At 36.2% G+C, this 15,596-nt stretch overlaps 5 protein-coding genes across 12 annotated transcripts in view; 3 read left to right on the forward strand and 2 right to left on the reverse strand.

The window, feature by feature from the left end:
* The window catches only part of eml5 (EMAP like 5), a 78,127-nt gene extending 76,435 nt beyond the window's left edge, over positions 1-1,692 (forward strand). For both annotated transcript variants that reach the window (XM_089120546.1, XM_039666313.2), the window contains one exon: positions 637-1,692. In XM_089120546.1, coding sequence (XP_088976672.1) covers positions 637-673 — 37 coding nt within the window. In that variant the 3' untranslated portion in view covers positions 674-1,692. The remainder of the gene's footprint in view (positions 1-636) is intronic.
* Positions 1,693-2,355: 663 nt separating this feature from the next.
* On the reverse strand, positions 2,356-4,350 carry isca2 (iron-sulfur cluster assembly 2). Its single transcript, XM_039666343.2, has 4 exons — positions 4,234-4,350; positions 3,671-3,794; positions 3,401-3,516; positions 2,356-2,748 (listed from the first exon to the last, which is right to left on the reverse strand). Exons 1-4 carry the CDS (start codon positions 4,293-4,295, stop codon positions 2,574-2,576), a joined length of 477 nt encoding a protein of 158 aa, XP_039522277.2. The 5' UTR covers positions 4,296-4,350; the 3' UTR covers positions 2,356-2,573.
* A 902-nt stretch (positions 4,351-5,252) lies between these two features.
* npc2.1 (NPC intracellular cholesterol transporter 2, tandem duplicate 1) lies at positions 5,253-6,990 on the forward strand. The gene is made up of 5 exons (XM_039666279.2): positions 5,253-5,375; positions 5,590-5,685; positions 6,160-6,267; positions 6,345-6,517; positions 6,609-6,990. The coding sequence occupies exons 2-5, from the start codon at positions 5,604-5,606 to the stop codon at positions 6,693-6,695; spliced, it is 450 nt and encodes a 149-aa protein (XP_039522213.2). The 5' UTR covers positions 5,253-5,375; positions 5,590-5,603; the 3' UTR covers positions 6,696-6,990.
* Positions 6,991-9,287: 2,297 nt separating this feature from the next.
* On the reverse strand, positions 9,288-13,320 carry gskip (gsk3b interacting protein). Of its 2 annotated transcripts, none has more exons than XM_039666277.2 (3): positions 13,202-13,320; positions 11,470-11,715; positions 9,288-10,879 (listed from the first exon to the last, which is right to left on the reverse strand). In XM_039666277.2, the coding sequence occupies exons 1-3, from the start codon at positions 13,310-13,312 to the stop codon at positions 10,721-10,723; spliced, it is 516 nt and encodes a 171-aa protein (XP_039522211.2). In that variant the 5' UTR covers positions 13,313-13,320; the 3' UTR covers positions 9,288-10,720. The 2 variants fall into 2 exon arrangements, with proteins under 2 accessions (XP_039522211.2, XP_039522212.2); XM_039666278.2 differs by lacking the exon at positions 13,202-13,320 and adding an exon at positions 12,176-12,316.
* Positions 13,321-13,353: 33 nt separating this feature from the next.
* Positions 13,354-15,596, forward strand: part of atg2b (autophagy related 2B) — a 29,970-nt gene continuing 27,727 nt past the window's right edge. For 3 of the 6 annotated variants that reach the window (XM_089120548.1, XM_089120547.1, XM_039666276.2), the window contains exons 1-2: positions 13,354-13,592; positions 14,254-14,509. In XM_089120548.1, the coding sequence (XP_088976674.1) occupies positions 14,348-14,509 (162 nt within the window). In that variant the 5' untranslated portion in view covers positions 13,354-13,592; positions 14,254-14,347. Of the gene's footprint in view, positions 13,593-14,224; positions 14,510-15,596 lie in introns of all 6 variants that reach the window. The other 3 variants (XM_039666271.2, XM_039666268.2, XM_039666274.2) reach the window with 3 other exon arrangements.

Here is a 15,596-nt window from a genome sequence, read left to right on the forward strand (position 1 = left end):
TACAAAAGCATTAACACATTTTATTCTGTTCTGTTGACTCAAAACGGTGCAATATGTAAATAATAATGATATAAAAGTGTTTTATATATAAAAAAAAAAAAATCTCACCGACCCCAAACTTTTGAATGGTAGTGCTTGCATATAATTATTTCAGAAAGACACATGACTGACCCAGGCAAAATTAGGATCCAAAATGTGATTTTTTGCAATATGTGCTAATGCAAAGTGAAAATTTGAATGAATCAATGAATGAATCAATCAATCAACTTCAACTTTTATTTATTTATATAGCACATTTAATAGCAACGTTGTTGCTTCACAGTTAGCTCAAAACAGTAAGACATTCATCAATAAAAGCATGTATGAAAATAGACCATACACTCTTAGACATATTCCCTCATATAACAATATAGTGTTGAATCAAATCAATCCCAAATGTACAATGAAGAAACAAACATGAAACCAATACCGTACCGTATGGAATCAGTTGGGTCAAGTATAAAGTTGACTGCAGAATGCTGTCATGAACCAATCAGAATTAAGTATTCCTGGTAGCTGTGATAAGGAGTGTTATTAATGTTATTAAAAAAACGTTCCCATTAATAATCTTACATTTTCTCTGTGTATGTTCAACAGCCTATTTGTATGGCGGTGTGTCCACGCTCCTCACTGAGTGCATGCGGTCTCGAAACATCCCGAAGCCCAGCTGACGGGTCAGGGGTCACATCATGACCGGATGCATGTTCACCCATTCCTGAACTCAACCGTTTCTGAATGATAGTTGGGCTAATGTGTCACAAGACCCAACGTACCGTAAAAGATCTGTCAGATGTGTAAGTGTTTACCCCTCACGTTTTTACTCATTTCTTTAAAAGATAATCTTGAGCTACAAGATTACAGAACGTAATTATCCATAATGTTTGTGAGATTTTCTTCCAAAATGAAAAAGAACTTGTAGCAAGCAAAAGTACGATTAGCCTTAAACTACCCGTTTTCTTTTTGTTGTTCATTTCGGTGTGGTGTTTTTCATTTGATATCGAGTGTTGTGTTTCTTAATGTCGGTTTAGTTTGGTGATTCTCTCTGAGGTTTAATAGATCTCCTGTGGCCTTCTCCCTGAATGTAACACTGGCGTTATATTCTAGGATGTCAGCATGCCAAAGCATTCTATGCACTGTATACTTGACCTGCTCACTGTGGTTGTCCAGTGGTCTTTTAATGTTGATCTTGAACGTGGTCTGATCTCCCTTAACAGTAGATACACTCCTAACCTCATATGTAGCAGCTTTAGCTCGACTAGTGAACTCGAGATGTCTGTTTGTGTGAGTAGGAATGAACCGTGTGCTTCGTGTTTCATGTCTGAGATCAAAGTTTAAAAGAAAAAAAAAAGGGTGATGCAATCCCTCAGAAAATGAATGAAAAGAGTCTGTTTCAATGCTGTCTTATCTGAAATCACTGTTCATCTTGCTGCTGAAGCCTTTATAACATCACATTCGTTTTGATTAGGAATCGGTTTGGTTTTAATCGTCGTGAAGATTTTCTCTCCTTCAGTGTATCACACTCTGATTGAAAGAGATGCATATTATGATTTTCTTATCAATGTAAATATCATTTGTAAAGACATTCTTTTGTATATTTTTGTGAAATGTTTCTTAAAAGCCAACTTTAATAATAAAAAAGATGTACATATATGACACGTGTGCATCACAGTTTGTGAATCGTCTCGTTCAACAGATTGAAAGCTATTGATATCTTCCTCGTTCTGAAGTGACGTGGACTGATTGTTCAGGGTTCAATACAAATCTGTAAATGTAAATGTAAGCCTGGTTCCACAGATCAGGTTTAGATTAAGTCAGGATTAAGACATTTAAACGGCTTTCGTGCCTTTGAATAAAACATTTATGAAACAATGGCATATTTTAAGATTTATCAGTGCAAATTGCGTTCAGTTAAAACCCCTTAAACATGCATTTTAGTCTGAGCCTTGTCTGTGAAACCGGGGGATAGTTTACAACAATGTACTTAAATGAGTCAAAGGTCTTTTCTTAACTTGTTTTGAACCAGGAACATTCCTCAAATCTATTGAGAGTTTATTGGTATTTATCATCTCTCAAGGGAAAGACTTTGTTAGCATAAAAAAAGGAAAAGAATTGCACACTATTATACAGAACTTCCTTATGACCCAGATAATATGATACTTGCAGTTTACTGATTGTTATAACGCAATCAGGGTGCTTTTCAATTCATTTGTATGATCAATCCATCATTTAATGCAAAATACACATTACCTGCATTTAATCTGAGCTGTATCTCATTGATCACATGATGATTCAAACCACATAACAACTGGCTGAATATTCAGTTTTTCATCTTATAACTTTATTAGAAATATATGTACAATCTCCATTATATACACAACACACTAAAGTAACATCTGTAGGTTCTGATTTCTGATCAGTGCTCACAAGTTCAAACATCAGAATCGCTCACGTTATTAGCTAATTCCTAAGCTTCTGGCTGATTTTAAAGAAGCACATAGGCGGCATGCATTAACAGCTTGATGAACTGGAGAGTCTCAGAGCTTCACGGAGAAGGACGAGCCGCACGAGCAGCCGTGTTCAGCCTGTGGGTTCTTCAACACCTGGAAAGAAGAGCGGATGAGCTCCTGACTGAAGTCTAGAGTGGATCCCTTCACAAACTCCAGACTGTCCTGGTCGATTATGACCCCAACACCATTCTTCTCAAACACTCTGGAAAGAAGGAGACCGAAATAAATGCAAGAGATAAATGAAAATTCATTTCATTAAAAATCATCCATATTGGATTTCTGTGGTACTGTATGAACTCTTAAGACTTTTGATCTGGTCAAGCCGCTTTATATAATACAGACTGTATCAAGTCAGTACAAGTACACAAGAAATTACAGAACTACACACATTAAATAGACTTTGAGAAGGTACAGTAAACAAAGAACAGTATAAACGTATGTCAAACAAACACAATACAGATCATTACCTCCATATCGGAGTATGTATTTCTCTGTATTCAAGGATTTGAAAGCAGCGTTACAGTGATAACGGGAAAATTATGTATTTCGCTGCTGTTCAGTGTTGAAAGTTACAGTATTAGGCAGTATTACAGTATTAGTTCTTCAGAGAGAGAACTTTTAGAAATGTTAGATCAACTAAATACAATTAAAGGGATATTTCACCCAAAACTCATTTATTGCCTATTTTTCTTTCTTTTTTTAACACAAAAGAAGATTTTTTTTAAGTTGATGGTAGCCATTGACTTCCATAGTTAAAAAATACCATGGAAGTCAATGGGTGCCTTCAACTGTCTGGTTACAACATTCTTCAAAATATCTTCTTTTGTGCCAACAAACTGATTTTTTGTAATTACCTGTCATCTTCATTTCTAACAGCGTCCACTGCGAATTTATACTGGAATCCTGAACATCCTCCTCCCTCCACGGCTATCCTCAGATACTGTCCCTTATCCAGAATCTCAGCAAGCCTCTGCAGGAATAACAAAAAAAGACATTTTGATTGGATTATTAAAATTAATTGTTGTTGTCCATGTCAAGTAAGAAGCTTCTTTTTCTTTCTTTCTTTGTTACTGCCTACAATGTGTTCACTGAAGTATATAGGATAAAGTGCAGTGAGTTCAAACCTTGACACAGGATTGACTGAGAAGAAGCTCCTCAGCTGGGATGTCGGAGTCTAGCTGCGGGTTGCTGCTGTAGCGCGCATGCGCAGTGCGGCTGAGAGGAGCTGGACATCTCGCTGTCTGAACTCTGATCGACGACAACAAACAAACACACGTGACACACCGAACTGCTGTACACACAATGCCCTTGACTTGACCGAGTTTCGATATCCATAGCATAGTACTGTGGCTATATTTATTTCAAAACAACAGAGAAACCAACTAAAAAGCTTAGTTAAGTTTGGGCTAAATGTGTGTAAAAGATTGTTTGTAAGCAACTGAGTAATTTCACCGTAAATAATTTACGCGAGGAGATTATTTGTCGACATTCATAAATGTTCATGTTCTAATTAAATGTTGTCATCTGTGCCGTTAACGTTAGCTCAGTCGCAAGTCAACTGTTCTCAAGCTAGCTAGCTAAGCTACCTGCAATAGCTATTAACTGAAGAACGGGTAACGTTACCAAACACAGTCAATTTATATTAGACAATACATTTATCACTAAGATTTCGCTAATTTGTGCATACTTGAGAAGTTGAAATGACGCTGATCTAGGTGCGTTTATGAGCAGTCTTCTGGCGAATGACATCTTCTATAACTAACTCGGATTCTACTGCGCATGCGCATGACGGAGTTATCGCCAGTGGGTTGCCAGGTTCAGTTATTGAACCCCTTAATTGTTTTAGGTAATTAATTTGGAAAAATAAAGACGTATAAGTTGGTATTGAAAGGGTTTCAGTCAGTAATTAATAATAATTAAACTTTTTATATATAAAAAAAATGTTTTAATGATCGGTAAAAGAAGAAGGTCTAATTAGATGCACTATTTCTGACATTCTAGCTGGCAAGGGTTAAGGCTTACCTTTCTGATGCAGCTTTATGTCACAAATGCATATACAATTGACAGCTGTCACTAAGCAAGTTCAGTGTGCATTTTATTTCTACAAACTTACATGTTTATTGGCAAACAAATGACTTATTTAGTGTAAAAAGAGCCTGCTGTGATAAACTCTTATTTATATAGAAAATACATTAACTGATATCTGTACCTTTAATTATGACATGAAATATACATCAAATATGCCAGATTTGAGCTCTGTAAAGTATCTCAAAGACATATGCTAATTTAAAACAAACAGGGTCATTCTTTAACTAGAGTGGCAAATGAGAGGCAGAATTTGTAAAAAGCTTTAATTCTTAAATCTATATTCACAACAGTCATTTTTAGTGTTAAAATGTTATATTGTTGCATTTACACCAACATATCTCTTAGTACATAATAAAACACTATTAAGAATGCACTTTTGTCCCCCTATGGGATACAAAGATGCAAATATTTTATGATTTGCATAATAACAATGCGAATTGGACACCACAAATGAAGAATAACCCACCAACAACTTGAAGAAAGAAACATTTTAGTGTTGTTTTACTTCTCTTCATTACTTACTCTAGCCTAAAAGATGGCTTTTAATATATCTGGCAACAGAATGCTCTCCTTGTTTCGGATCATTTCCATGAGTCACTGCCATTGGTTAAGAGTTCACCGAGAAGGCGTGTACAAACAGTATTTGATTGGACGAGTCATTCTGATCTCGTGACAAGGAAATAGTGTGCTGTAACAAACTGGCGTCTGAATTGGCGTGTAAGCAACCGAATAAATAAGTTTGTAAGTGTTTTAACGTTTGAATTGAGCGTATTTTGTGAGTTTTCTGTGTATTCATTAGTAACGGTGAAATTCATCTTCACGGGAAAGTTTAACTATTACCGAAACTCCGTAGAGATTGACGGTCATGTGATTGACCGATATAAGTTCGTGTCTGTGATGTTGTCTGTCAGTCAGGTAACCTTAACGATAACGATAGTTTGTTGTTTCTCCACAGGATTCGTCTGAACCATGGGTTACAGCATGATCTTAGTTGTTATGCTCTCTTTTCTCGCCTGCACTCATTCTGAGCCGGTGAAATTTGTGGACTGTGGTATGTACTCATGTTTATCAAGTTTAAATTCAATAAAAATGTCATTTAATCACCCTCAAGTTGTTCCGAACCTGTATGAATTTCTTCTCCTGAACTCAAAAGGGGATATTTTGAGGAGTATAGATCACTAAACAGTTATTGGGCCACATTGACTTCCATGTGGGAAATAAATAAACAAATAATAATAATATATATAACGTTATAGAAGAATTTTGGTTACTAGACAGTTGTTGGACCCCGTTGACTTCCCCAAATGAGGAAGTCAATGGGGTCCAACAACTGTGTGGTTACCAACACTCTTCAAAATATCATCTTTTGTGTTCAACGGGAGAAAAAAACTCATTCATTTTTGGAACAACTTGAGTGTGAGTAAATGATGACTGAATTTCCGTCTGTGGGTGAACTGTCCCTTTGACAAATTGCGTAATCTATATAATTTTTGTTCCTATTTTCAACTTTTCCTCTTCCTCACAGGGTCAGTAGACGGAAAAGTTGTTGGAGTTGACATTCAGCCATGCTCACAACAGCCATGCCAGCTTCACAAGGGGCAGTCCTATGCGGTCAATGTAACCTTCAGCAGCAGTGAGTTGCTTTATATGTCTAGTATCAGCTCCAATCATAATTTTAGAAAAACAACAACTTGTTTGTATTTCCCATAGCTGTTGCGAGTCAGACCAGTAAAGCTATCGTTCATGGAGTGATCGCAGGCGTCCCCGTCCCCTTCCCAATCCCTATTGACGATGGTTGCAAGTCTGGAATTCAGTGTCCTATTGCTCCACAAAAAATGTACAGCTACGTCAACCAGCTGCCCGTCAAGAGCGAGTATCCAACAGTAAGTGTTTAAGTTCCTCATCTATCTAGTTCTGAACAGTGCTTTAATGTCACAGGCATTCAATTCCTTATTTTGTTGCTTTGTTTATTAGATAAGACTGGTTGTGGAATGGGAATTAAGAGATGACTCCAACAAAGATTTATTTTGCGTCAAGTTCCCAGTTCAGATTGTGAGCTGAAGGCCAACACTGAAGCCAAGATGAAAACGTTTACAAAGGGAAACAATTGTGCCTAAACGCCTTTCTATGGACCTTTTAGATCTAATATTAGTAGACACAGATTTTATGATTTATACTACCTTTTTTTTTTTGTTGCTATTTTAACATTATCCTTGACTATGCACGCAGTGCCACTTTGCTAACATTGCCTAATTCTAGTTTGTTGTCAATGATTCACCAGAACGAGACGCTGACGAGACAAACAGTGGTCAGTGCCGGTGATTAAATCAAGTGTGCACTAGCTACAGTGTTGTAATGTTTCTAATCAAACTTTCTTTGAGCTAATAGTTGTCAATTGGTAACTTTTTACTAGCATTTTTAAATCTGCATATTTAATAAAGATCGCATCTTAAAATTAGCTTATTTTATTAAAACATCGGCGAATGTAGCCACTTTTTTACATGCAACGATAACATGTACGTTACTGAAGTAAACTAGTTTTTTTTTTTTTCTTTATGGTAAACAATGATTTTTGCTTTTCTTCTGTGTGAGGATTTTGTCCGGGATGTAAAAATAGGGCAAAATTTAAATATTCCTGCAGGGGACCCACACCCTTTGACCAGTGATTATTTATCCATTATTTTCTAGTCCTTCATCATTAAAACCATACAAGTAATACAAAATGATTTACATTCTGTTTTTTATTATTGTGGTTTAATCATGAACGACTAGAAAATAAATGAAAAGGAAGTGGTCATAGGATGTAGGAACCCTGTATAAATTAATTAAATACCTTTCAATGATGAATCAGGGACACTGTATCTAATGTTTGTGGTCAACTGTTTAGCTAAGAGTGAATTCCAGTTTAAGTAAATCACAATACTGTTAAACACTATACTATCTGTGTAAAAGGCTCAAACAAATCAATGGAAAGCTGACAGTGTTGTCTCTACAGCTAAAGATCTTTTTATTTGAAGTTTTGTCTATTAAAGCGATCTGTTCACTGTTTCTCCTTTCTGGGTCAGGTGTCTTGCTTCAGTTTCAGTTCTGCTTTCTGTCTGCAGTTTTTATATTCCTGTTGAGAGGTCATGTGTTTGAGGGCTAGCTCTTACTAGGTCAAATTTTGTTTCAATATGTTTTACCTTTATGATCAAGACATATTTGTGGTTGACTTTAAAGGGATACTCGACTTTTTTTGGAAATAGGCTCATTTTACAACTCCCCCAGAGTTCAACAGTTGAGTTTCACCGTTTTCAAATCCATTCAGATGATTTTCTGATATTTAGAAGAATATCAGTAACCAGACAGATTTTGGTCTCATTGACTTCCATAGTATATATATATTTTTTTCCTACTATGGAAGTCAATGAGACCAGAAACTGTCTGCTTACTGATATTCTTCTAAATATCAGAAAATCGGCTAAATGCATTTGAAAACGTTGAAACTCGACTTTTTAACTCTGGGGGAGTTGTAAAATGCGTCTATTTCCCAAAAAAAGTGGAGTATCCCTTTAACTGTTTAAATGTTGAACATTATCAATAATTTGGTTAACTTTATCATTACTCAAGTATTTTATTGGAAACTTGCTAAAAGAAACCCCATTGTCTTTAAATGTATAGTTCACCCAAACATTTTCATCATTAATCTCTCGCCCTTATGTCATCCCAAACCCGTATCGTAAGACGTTACGTTTATCTTTAGTACACAAATTAAGGTATTTTTTTAATATAATCTGAAATATTTTTGTCAATCAATTAACGGCTACGCAACTACCACTTTGACGCTTCGTGTTCATGAAGAGATCGTAAAACGAATCCATATGAATCAAGCAGTCCAGCCCAAATTTTCTGAAGAGACGCAATTTATATGATGAACAGATTGAATTGAGGCGTTTATTCACATGAACATTGATCTGCAAACTGAAACAAAAATGCTTGAGCTTCCGTTTACCACAACTGGGGGGGTGAACAGTAACTTTCCACTGTAAACTGATGTTTTGCATATCAAATGAGGTCTAACAGACTTTAACAGACTACCTTTATTTTCATTACAGTGAAAATAGTCAAACATTAACGTGTATTTAATGATGCACAGATGTCATTGTTAAACCTTTTTCATTTTATGGAGTCAGATGAAACGAGTTAATACATAATATTAAATGTTATGCATTTAATTAAAAATCACTTTTTTCGTCATGGGAAAGACGGAACACGCGTGAAACCTTCACCTCAAATCGAATTCCGCCATTGGATCAATTTTGTAGGCCTTACAATCATATAAAGCGATTATCTTTATAATCGTAAAACTAAACTGAGTCTCTTCAGAAAATTTGGAATAATAATTTGGAATGTATTAGTTTTACGATCACTTTATGAACTTTTTGAAGCGTTAAAGTGGTATTTGTGTAGCTGTCAATGGAGGAACCGAAAGCTCTCAGATTTCATTAAACTCCACATTTGTTTCAAAGATGAATGGTTGTCTTACGGGTTTGGAACGACATAAGGGTAATTAATGACGGAAGTTTCATTTTCGGGTGAACAAACTCTTTAAATAAATTCTAAAGCAAGCAGAATATGACTAAATGGCTATAAAACTGAATCACCAAACCACAGTAACATCTGAATGTGTGCTTTTTATTACAAGGAAACAAAAGCAAGCATTTTTTTTCTCTCTCAGGTACAGAAGTTATTTGTGCCATGTACGTCATACTCGGTTTCCTCTTGGTTGTCTGAGAAAACATTCTTTAAATTATAAGGGGGGCAGAGATAGGACAGGGATTTCTTAAAACCAGAGGACCACTTGTGTTCATTGGCCGTTTTCAATTCATTTCACAGGCATGCTAAAGATGGCCAAAATAAAAATAACATGAGGTAGAAACCCATCATACAAGAACTTCCTGTATGCATTATTTAAGATTTAAATGCTGTTCTAAACTTAAAAGAAATGGAATGTAACTTTGTAGCATTTTGTTTATGCAGCCCTTTTAAACAAATTCAGATAACGGCTGCTTCTTTACCTTTAGTGCAATTCTGCGCAGTATCGATATGCAGTGTTTTAACCAGTTAATCAATAGTTCTACATAACAAACTTTCATCCTCAAAAAACAAATAAAATAAATTAAATGCCAATACATATAATTTGATATAGAACTATAGGAAACCACAGGAAATGTCTTTCTCATTACAATAAAAAGCTGAACATTGACCTCTACATAAACATGCTGTAATGTAATTGCAGGGAAAGATTCTGCTCAACTCATAACTCAAATCAATAGAAGTAAAAAGCTTCGATTTCGGTGCTAAAATGCACCTTTTTTTAAGAAACCACATGATGACTGTCTTCATTTTCTTCAAAAATACTTTTTTTTGGAAGAGGTGGATGGATATCACCACCATGTTTTGGCTCATCAGTCCTTTCTCCTGTTTTTGACAGATTGAGAAAGAAAACAAGGAAGCAATAGACATTCTTACAGTTACAAATGGAGTCTGATACATTATCAATAGCAAGAGAAGAAAGTGAATGTATCAGGATATTTTTTTCAGACAACCACTTTCCTGTAGACAGGTTAAACTAGACATTTGAATGAAAGTAGTAAGGCATCTGATCTGTGTTTAATGACAATACTTTAAAGAGCCATGCTGACGGAAATACAGTATGGAGCTCTAAAACTCATTTTGCAGGACCCAGTTAATACAAAATCATATCACTTGTATGTTAACAAAAGATTTCAGTGTACCCATAGTCTTTGAAACAGCACATCGCTATTTCTGAGGGTTATTCCACTTGCATAAACGTTAAAAAACAAAAAAACTGAGTATTCATCTGGGCCCACTGTGTTATAGCACTGCCTCCAATGATACCTCTCTAAATTATAGTAAAATACTTTAAAACATCACAGGCAAGTCAGTTTGTCAAATGAACACCAAGAAGGTCTGTTAAAACATATCACAGGCTAAAAACTGATAAAAGGTACCACCGATGCTTTAAGCTGAGAGCGGTGCTGGATTTGATAGAACCGTTTGCAAGCAAAGATATAATGAACCCCTCACTGTCCATTCTGTTTGAGCCTCTCCAGTCTCTGTAGCAGAGCATTTCCAAACGCTTCTCTATATCCAGGGCTGAGGGAGTCCAGCAGTGAGTAAACAGTCTCATGATACTGGGTGTTCAAGCTCTCGTCCACCTGATCAAAGATGTAGCCCACCACCTGACAGATGACGGATGACAAACACAAGATCCCACAGGTTAAACATCTCGGATTTCTCACTTTTCATCTTTGTGATCCCTAGCGTGTAACATTTAAAAAAGAAAGAAATTAATGTACTATATTTTGTATTCTGAGGGGAATTCATAGTGCTAGGCAATATTCATCTCTAAATTATGCAAAATAGTTCTATACAAAATATATTATCTCCAACTGATACAATGTTTTAAAGTTACACTATGTAAGGCTTTTTTCCACCCTGCCCAATGCATTTCTGATCTGATATGTAAAGGGAAAAAGGTGTATTCGAACTCTGGTTTTGATACTGGTGATAATCCAGCATCTTCCCTAATCATGTCTGGCCCAATCAATTCAGTTAGTGTAAATAGTCTCTGCCAACTAGGTGGGCTACTTGCACTTATTGCAAATAGACACTCCAAAACAAGAATGGTCATTGTATTTCATATTGACTTTAAAAGTAGAGGCCTAGACTGAAAGTGGACCCCATATTCGCCTTTTGGAAAAACATCAGATTGTCAATATTATTGAGTAAATGCTGTTTTTGGTGGAACAGATGACACTTTATCACTCACCCTTAACCCTGCCTCGGTGAGCTCTAAGCAGTAGCGGGTTCCCTCTCTGATTTCCACGTTTATATAGGCCACATCAAGTCCGCTGGTGAGATTGTGAGAGACGTGCATGTCTGTGACCGCGAAGAGCACATCATTGACCACCGCCTCAGCCTCCAGCCTCATGTCCTTCACCTCTCCCAGCTCCACACAGCGCTCCTCATACGAGCACTTACACAGCTCCTCGGGCGTACAGTCCACCTCCATCCCCTAAACGCAACAGCGAGTAGATGATCATCAGACAAACAAACTGCATGTCCATAAACAACATCTGACGTCACCTGATCATGAGGGGCGCGAGCACTGTACAGTCACGCTACTAGCTAACGCCGCAAATTCCTCAACTGACAAGTCACAAAGTACGTTTAACTCTTAATAAGAGTGACATTTGTGTTTGTGTGTGGAAGAAACATTTTAATACGAATCATTGGTGTGTTATGTATGATGTAACTCGCATAAAGACAATCTAAAAAATATGAAGTGTTAGCTAACGGCATTTTTAATGCAAATCGAGGCTCTTGTACTAGCGTTTAAGTTCCATATGACGCCAATTCCGGGTTATATTAACAGAATAATGGTATCATGGCATACATAACAAGTTCATTTGTGATATGATAAGGTCTGAAGTGGTTTAAGTTTATTTATTAACATAATTTTATGAGTTACTAACCTCCTCTTGGGGTGGTTCGTCAGAATACTTCCGGCTCATGCCGGCTAGGACTCATGTGTGTCAATTATGCGCAACAATTGCGCAAAGCAGCTTCTGCGTATCCGCCCCGACTAACATTACAGAATCTGCGATGTTTTAAGAAACAAGTTTATCAGAATATAGTAAAATATCTAAATCTATAATTTAGCTGTTGGCTGTAAATGATAATTAAAAGCTACCGCTAAATTCCTTACATAACAAACTGTGGGTGGATGCGCGAGGCGAGCTTTGGGGGCGGAGGGGCTTCTAGAGAATTCTTTGTTTTCCACAAATAAAATCAATGCATAGACATAGTTATAGTTGAAATAACTGAATACATTTAATCTAAGTAATTACACTTTCTCATTTATCATGTTACATTTTATTCATTAGTTGTGTTATTGTGTTTTTTTCCTTATCTTATAATTAAAGATATTGCATTTCCACAAGTGTTACTGAAAATCACCAATGGAAATTTACTCGATTGTAAATGCATGGAATTTATTACGCTATCAGATATTCCCATTAATTCCTAACTCGCCAGCGAAAAAAGTAAATTGAGTTAGAACAAATTAATTTAGGATGTAATGTTAAGAAGCGTGTGGTAATCAGCACATGAATCATGAAGTTAAACATTATAAAAAGTCGCGAAAAAATTACAGAATTTTGGCCCGTTTCAGAAAAATTATATGCTGTTGTGTATCAGTTTGAGTATGTAAATACAGGGTAACGGATTAAAACATATTTAAAGAAATGGACAAAGACATGACTTACAAACCTTGATATCAGATCAATCACTATATTCATTACACCATTTAATTTGAGCATTTTACCACCAAAATAATGACAAAGATATGATTTACAACCCATATATCAGATATCAGTATGTAGTAAATCAGGGTAACGGATTAAAACAGATTTAAAGAAATAGACAAAGACATGACTTACAAACCTTGATATCAGATCAATAACTAAATTCATTACACCATTTAATTTGAACCTACTTACCAGCAAAAATAAAGTGCTTTTACTATTCCAATCCGTGGTCAAAACAACACCCTGGTAGTGGAGCGCGTGATCTGCGCAGTGACTGCGCAGCGCGGATGCCCGTGAACACATTGCGCGCATGGAGCGGCGCGCGAGAGTGCGCAGTCACGAGCGTGTTTGTAAACACCATCATTAGCCTTATAAGCAGACACACAGAGATGCTGCTTTCTCACGACTTGACTTATAATGCGCTTGAAGACTGTCATCTCCAGCTGAATATAGATAATATTAACGAGCGATGCGTCAGCTGAAGAGACAAAGTTGAATGAAGGTATAAAGGATTGTGTTTAGCCAGCATGCTAGTTCACCCTAAGCCAAGGAACAACGGTTAATCAGCTATTTTATAATACAGGTGAGTTATTTTTTCTCTGACAGTCTTATTTTGAATGGCCACTGTAAATACGAACAAACGGTAATCCTGCTGTTGTGGAGTGTGTCTCCGTGATTTGACATTGTGTTAGCTGCAAAAAACAAACTCACCAACCTTAATTGCGCAAGCACTGGTGGGCACTATACTGTATGTAAGTTAGATATATGGGGTCAGGCATGCCACCAGACAAATAAATATAACCGCAAGTTATTTAAAATGAGCTCATCATCATCATCACCACATTTTCTGATGTTGTTCTAAAGGTATTGAGTTGCTAAATGCCAGTGAATTGATTTTGAATTGACAGGTTTGTTATGGTAATCCCGGGCTTTAACAGTTGCATCAGTGAATTGAATTACTAGTTCTACAGATGTAATTTGTTCAGACAACCACATCAGTTTATTAGTCATCTAGAATCAGAACATGTATTTATACTGACATCAACAACCCTTCACTGAATAATTGTGTGGGTGTGTTTTGAGCAAAGCAATGTCAAAGTCACAGAGAATGAAGATAACTTCTTATCAATTCCATGAGAATTTTTAGACTGACTTGTGTGTATTATTTTGTAGAAACTGGCTGTTTTTTTAGCATGTTATTTTTAACTGTTCCAGCTTAATACAAACCACACCATCCTCTGCAGTTCACAGGGAAACACTCTCAAGTCTGTGCTGGCATTCAATACCTTGGATGTCCTAATGTGTTTCAGTACACACTGAAGCCAAGAGCTGGTCAAGATGCCGTGGCCATTTTCTGAGTCCATTAAGAAGCGGGCCTGCAGGTACCTGCTGCATCGATATCTGGGAAATTTCCTCCAGGAGAAGCTCAGTTTGGACCAGCTTAGTCTGGATCTCTATCAAGGCACGGGCTCACTCGCTCAAGTGCCGCTGGACAAATGGGTACGTTTTCCCCTATTTGAGTCCATACAGAACAAGCTCCATGAAATCAGCCTCAATGTTAAGAGAAGATGTTTTTATCTTTTTTTTTAATCGATGGGACCAGATTGTTTATACCTGTTGCCGAATAGGCCTTTCCAGGATGACACTCAAGTTTTTAATGTTAGAAAAAGATCCAGCAACACACTCTTTTTGTCAAAATCATTTATCATCGAAGCATGTTTTATTAGATTGTGCTGTGTTTAACCTTGTGAGAAACACGACTTTGGAAGATATTTTTAACAAAGATAGATAAAAAACAAAGATAGTTTTCCAACCCTCTACGGACACACTGAAGTGTGAGTCGCCGCATTGTCTAGTAATTTTTTATTATTATTATTTTACTCGCCAGAATTTTTACATGGAATGCAAAACAATGGAAATGAAAAAACGTATAACTTATAAATATATATTTCAAACATTATTAAAGACAAGTAAATGGTTTAATAAAATGACAAATAATCAAACTACAAGCAATAGCACAAATTAAGCAATAGAAGAAAGACACACATGAAATAAATAGATCTAACAATTAGGTAAAGTACAGAAATTGACTAAAATAATCAAATGACACTGCATAGTCTAAACTGTATAAATTATATAGATGAATACTTATTTAAAGTTACAAAAATTGTTCAGTCAAGAGCAGTGAGTTATTTTATTCTTTAGTCTTTATTATTTCGTCTTGTGTTTTTTGATTAACATTAAAAAGCAGCAGGAATATTAGGCTGCTGTCACTTTAAGACAATGCACAGCTCCAATAGATTAATACTGAATATAGGATACTTGCAAAGATGGGAATTTTGTCATAATTTTGTGTGAAATTGTCCGTTCATGCACAAGAAGACAGTATTCGTGTGCGGTCAGTCGAATTGAATTCCCTTTCGTGTCTTCTTGTGCTTGAATGTTTAAATTAGCAAGGCTTAAAACACATTTAAATGATCAACTTTCATGATGATGCAGCACTGGTACTCTCATTAAAAAAGTGCTGTTATAGAGTTTTTAGCAAAATTGATTTAAAAAAAAATCCTGATAGTTTGCCACACAATTT

This window comes from Pimephales promelas, chromosome 15 (assembly GCF_988280905.1).
Source record: "Pimephales promelas chromosome 15, fPimPro1.hap1.1, whole genome shotgun sequence".
Classification (NCBI taxonomy): Eukaryota; Metazoa; Chordata; class Actinopteri; order Cypriniformes; family Leuciscidae; genus Pimephales; species Pimephales promelas.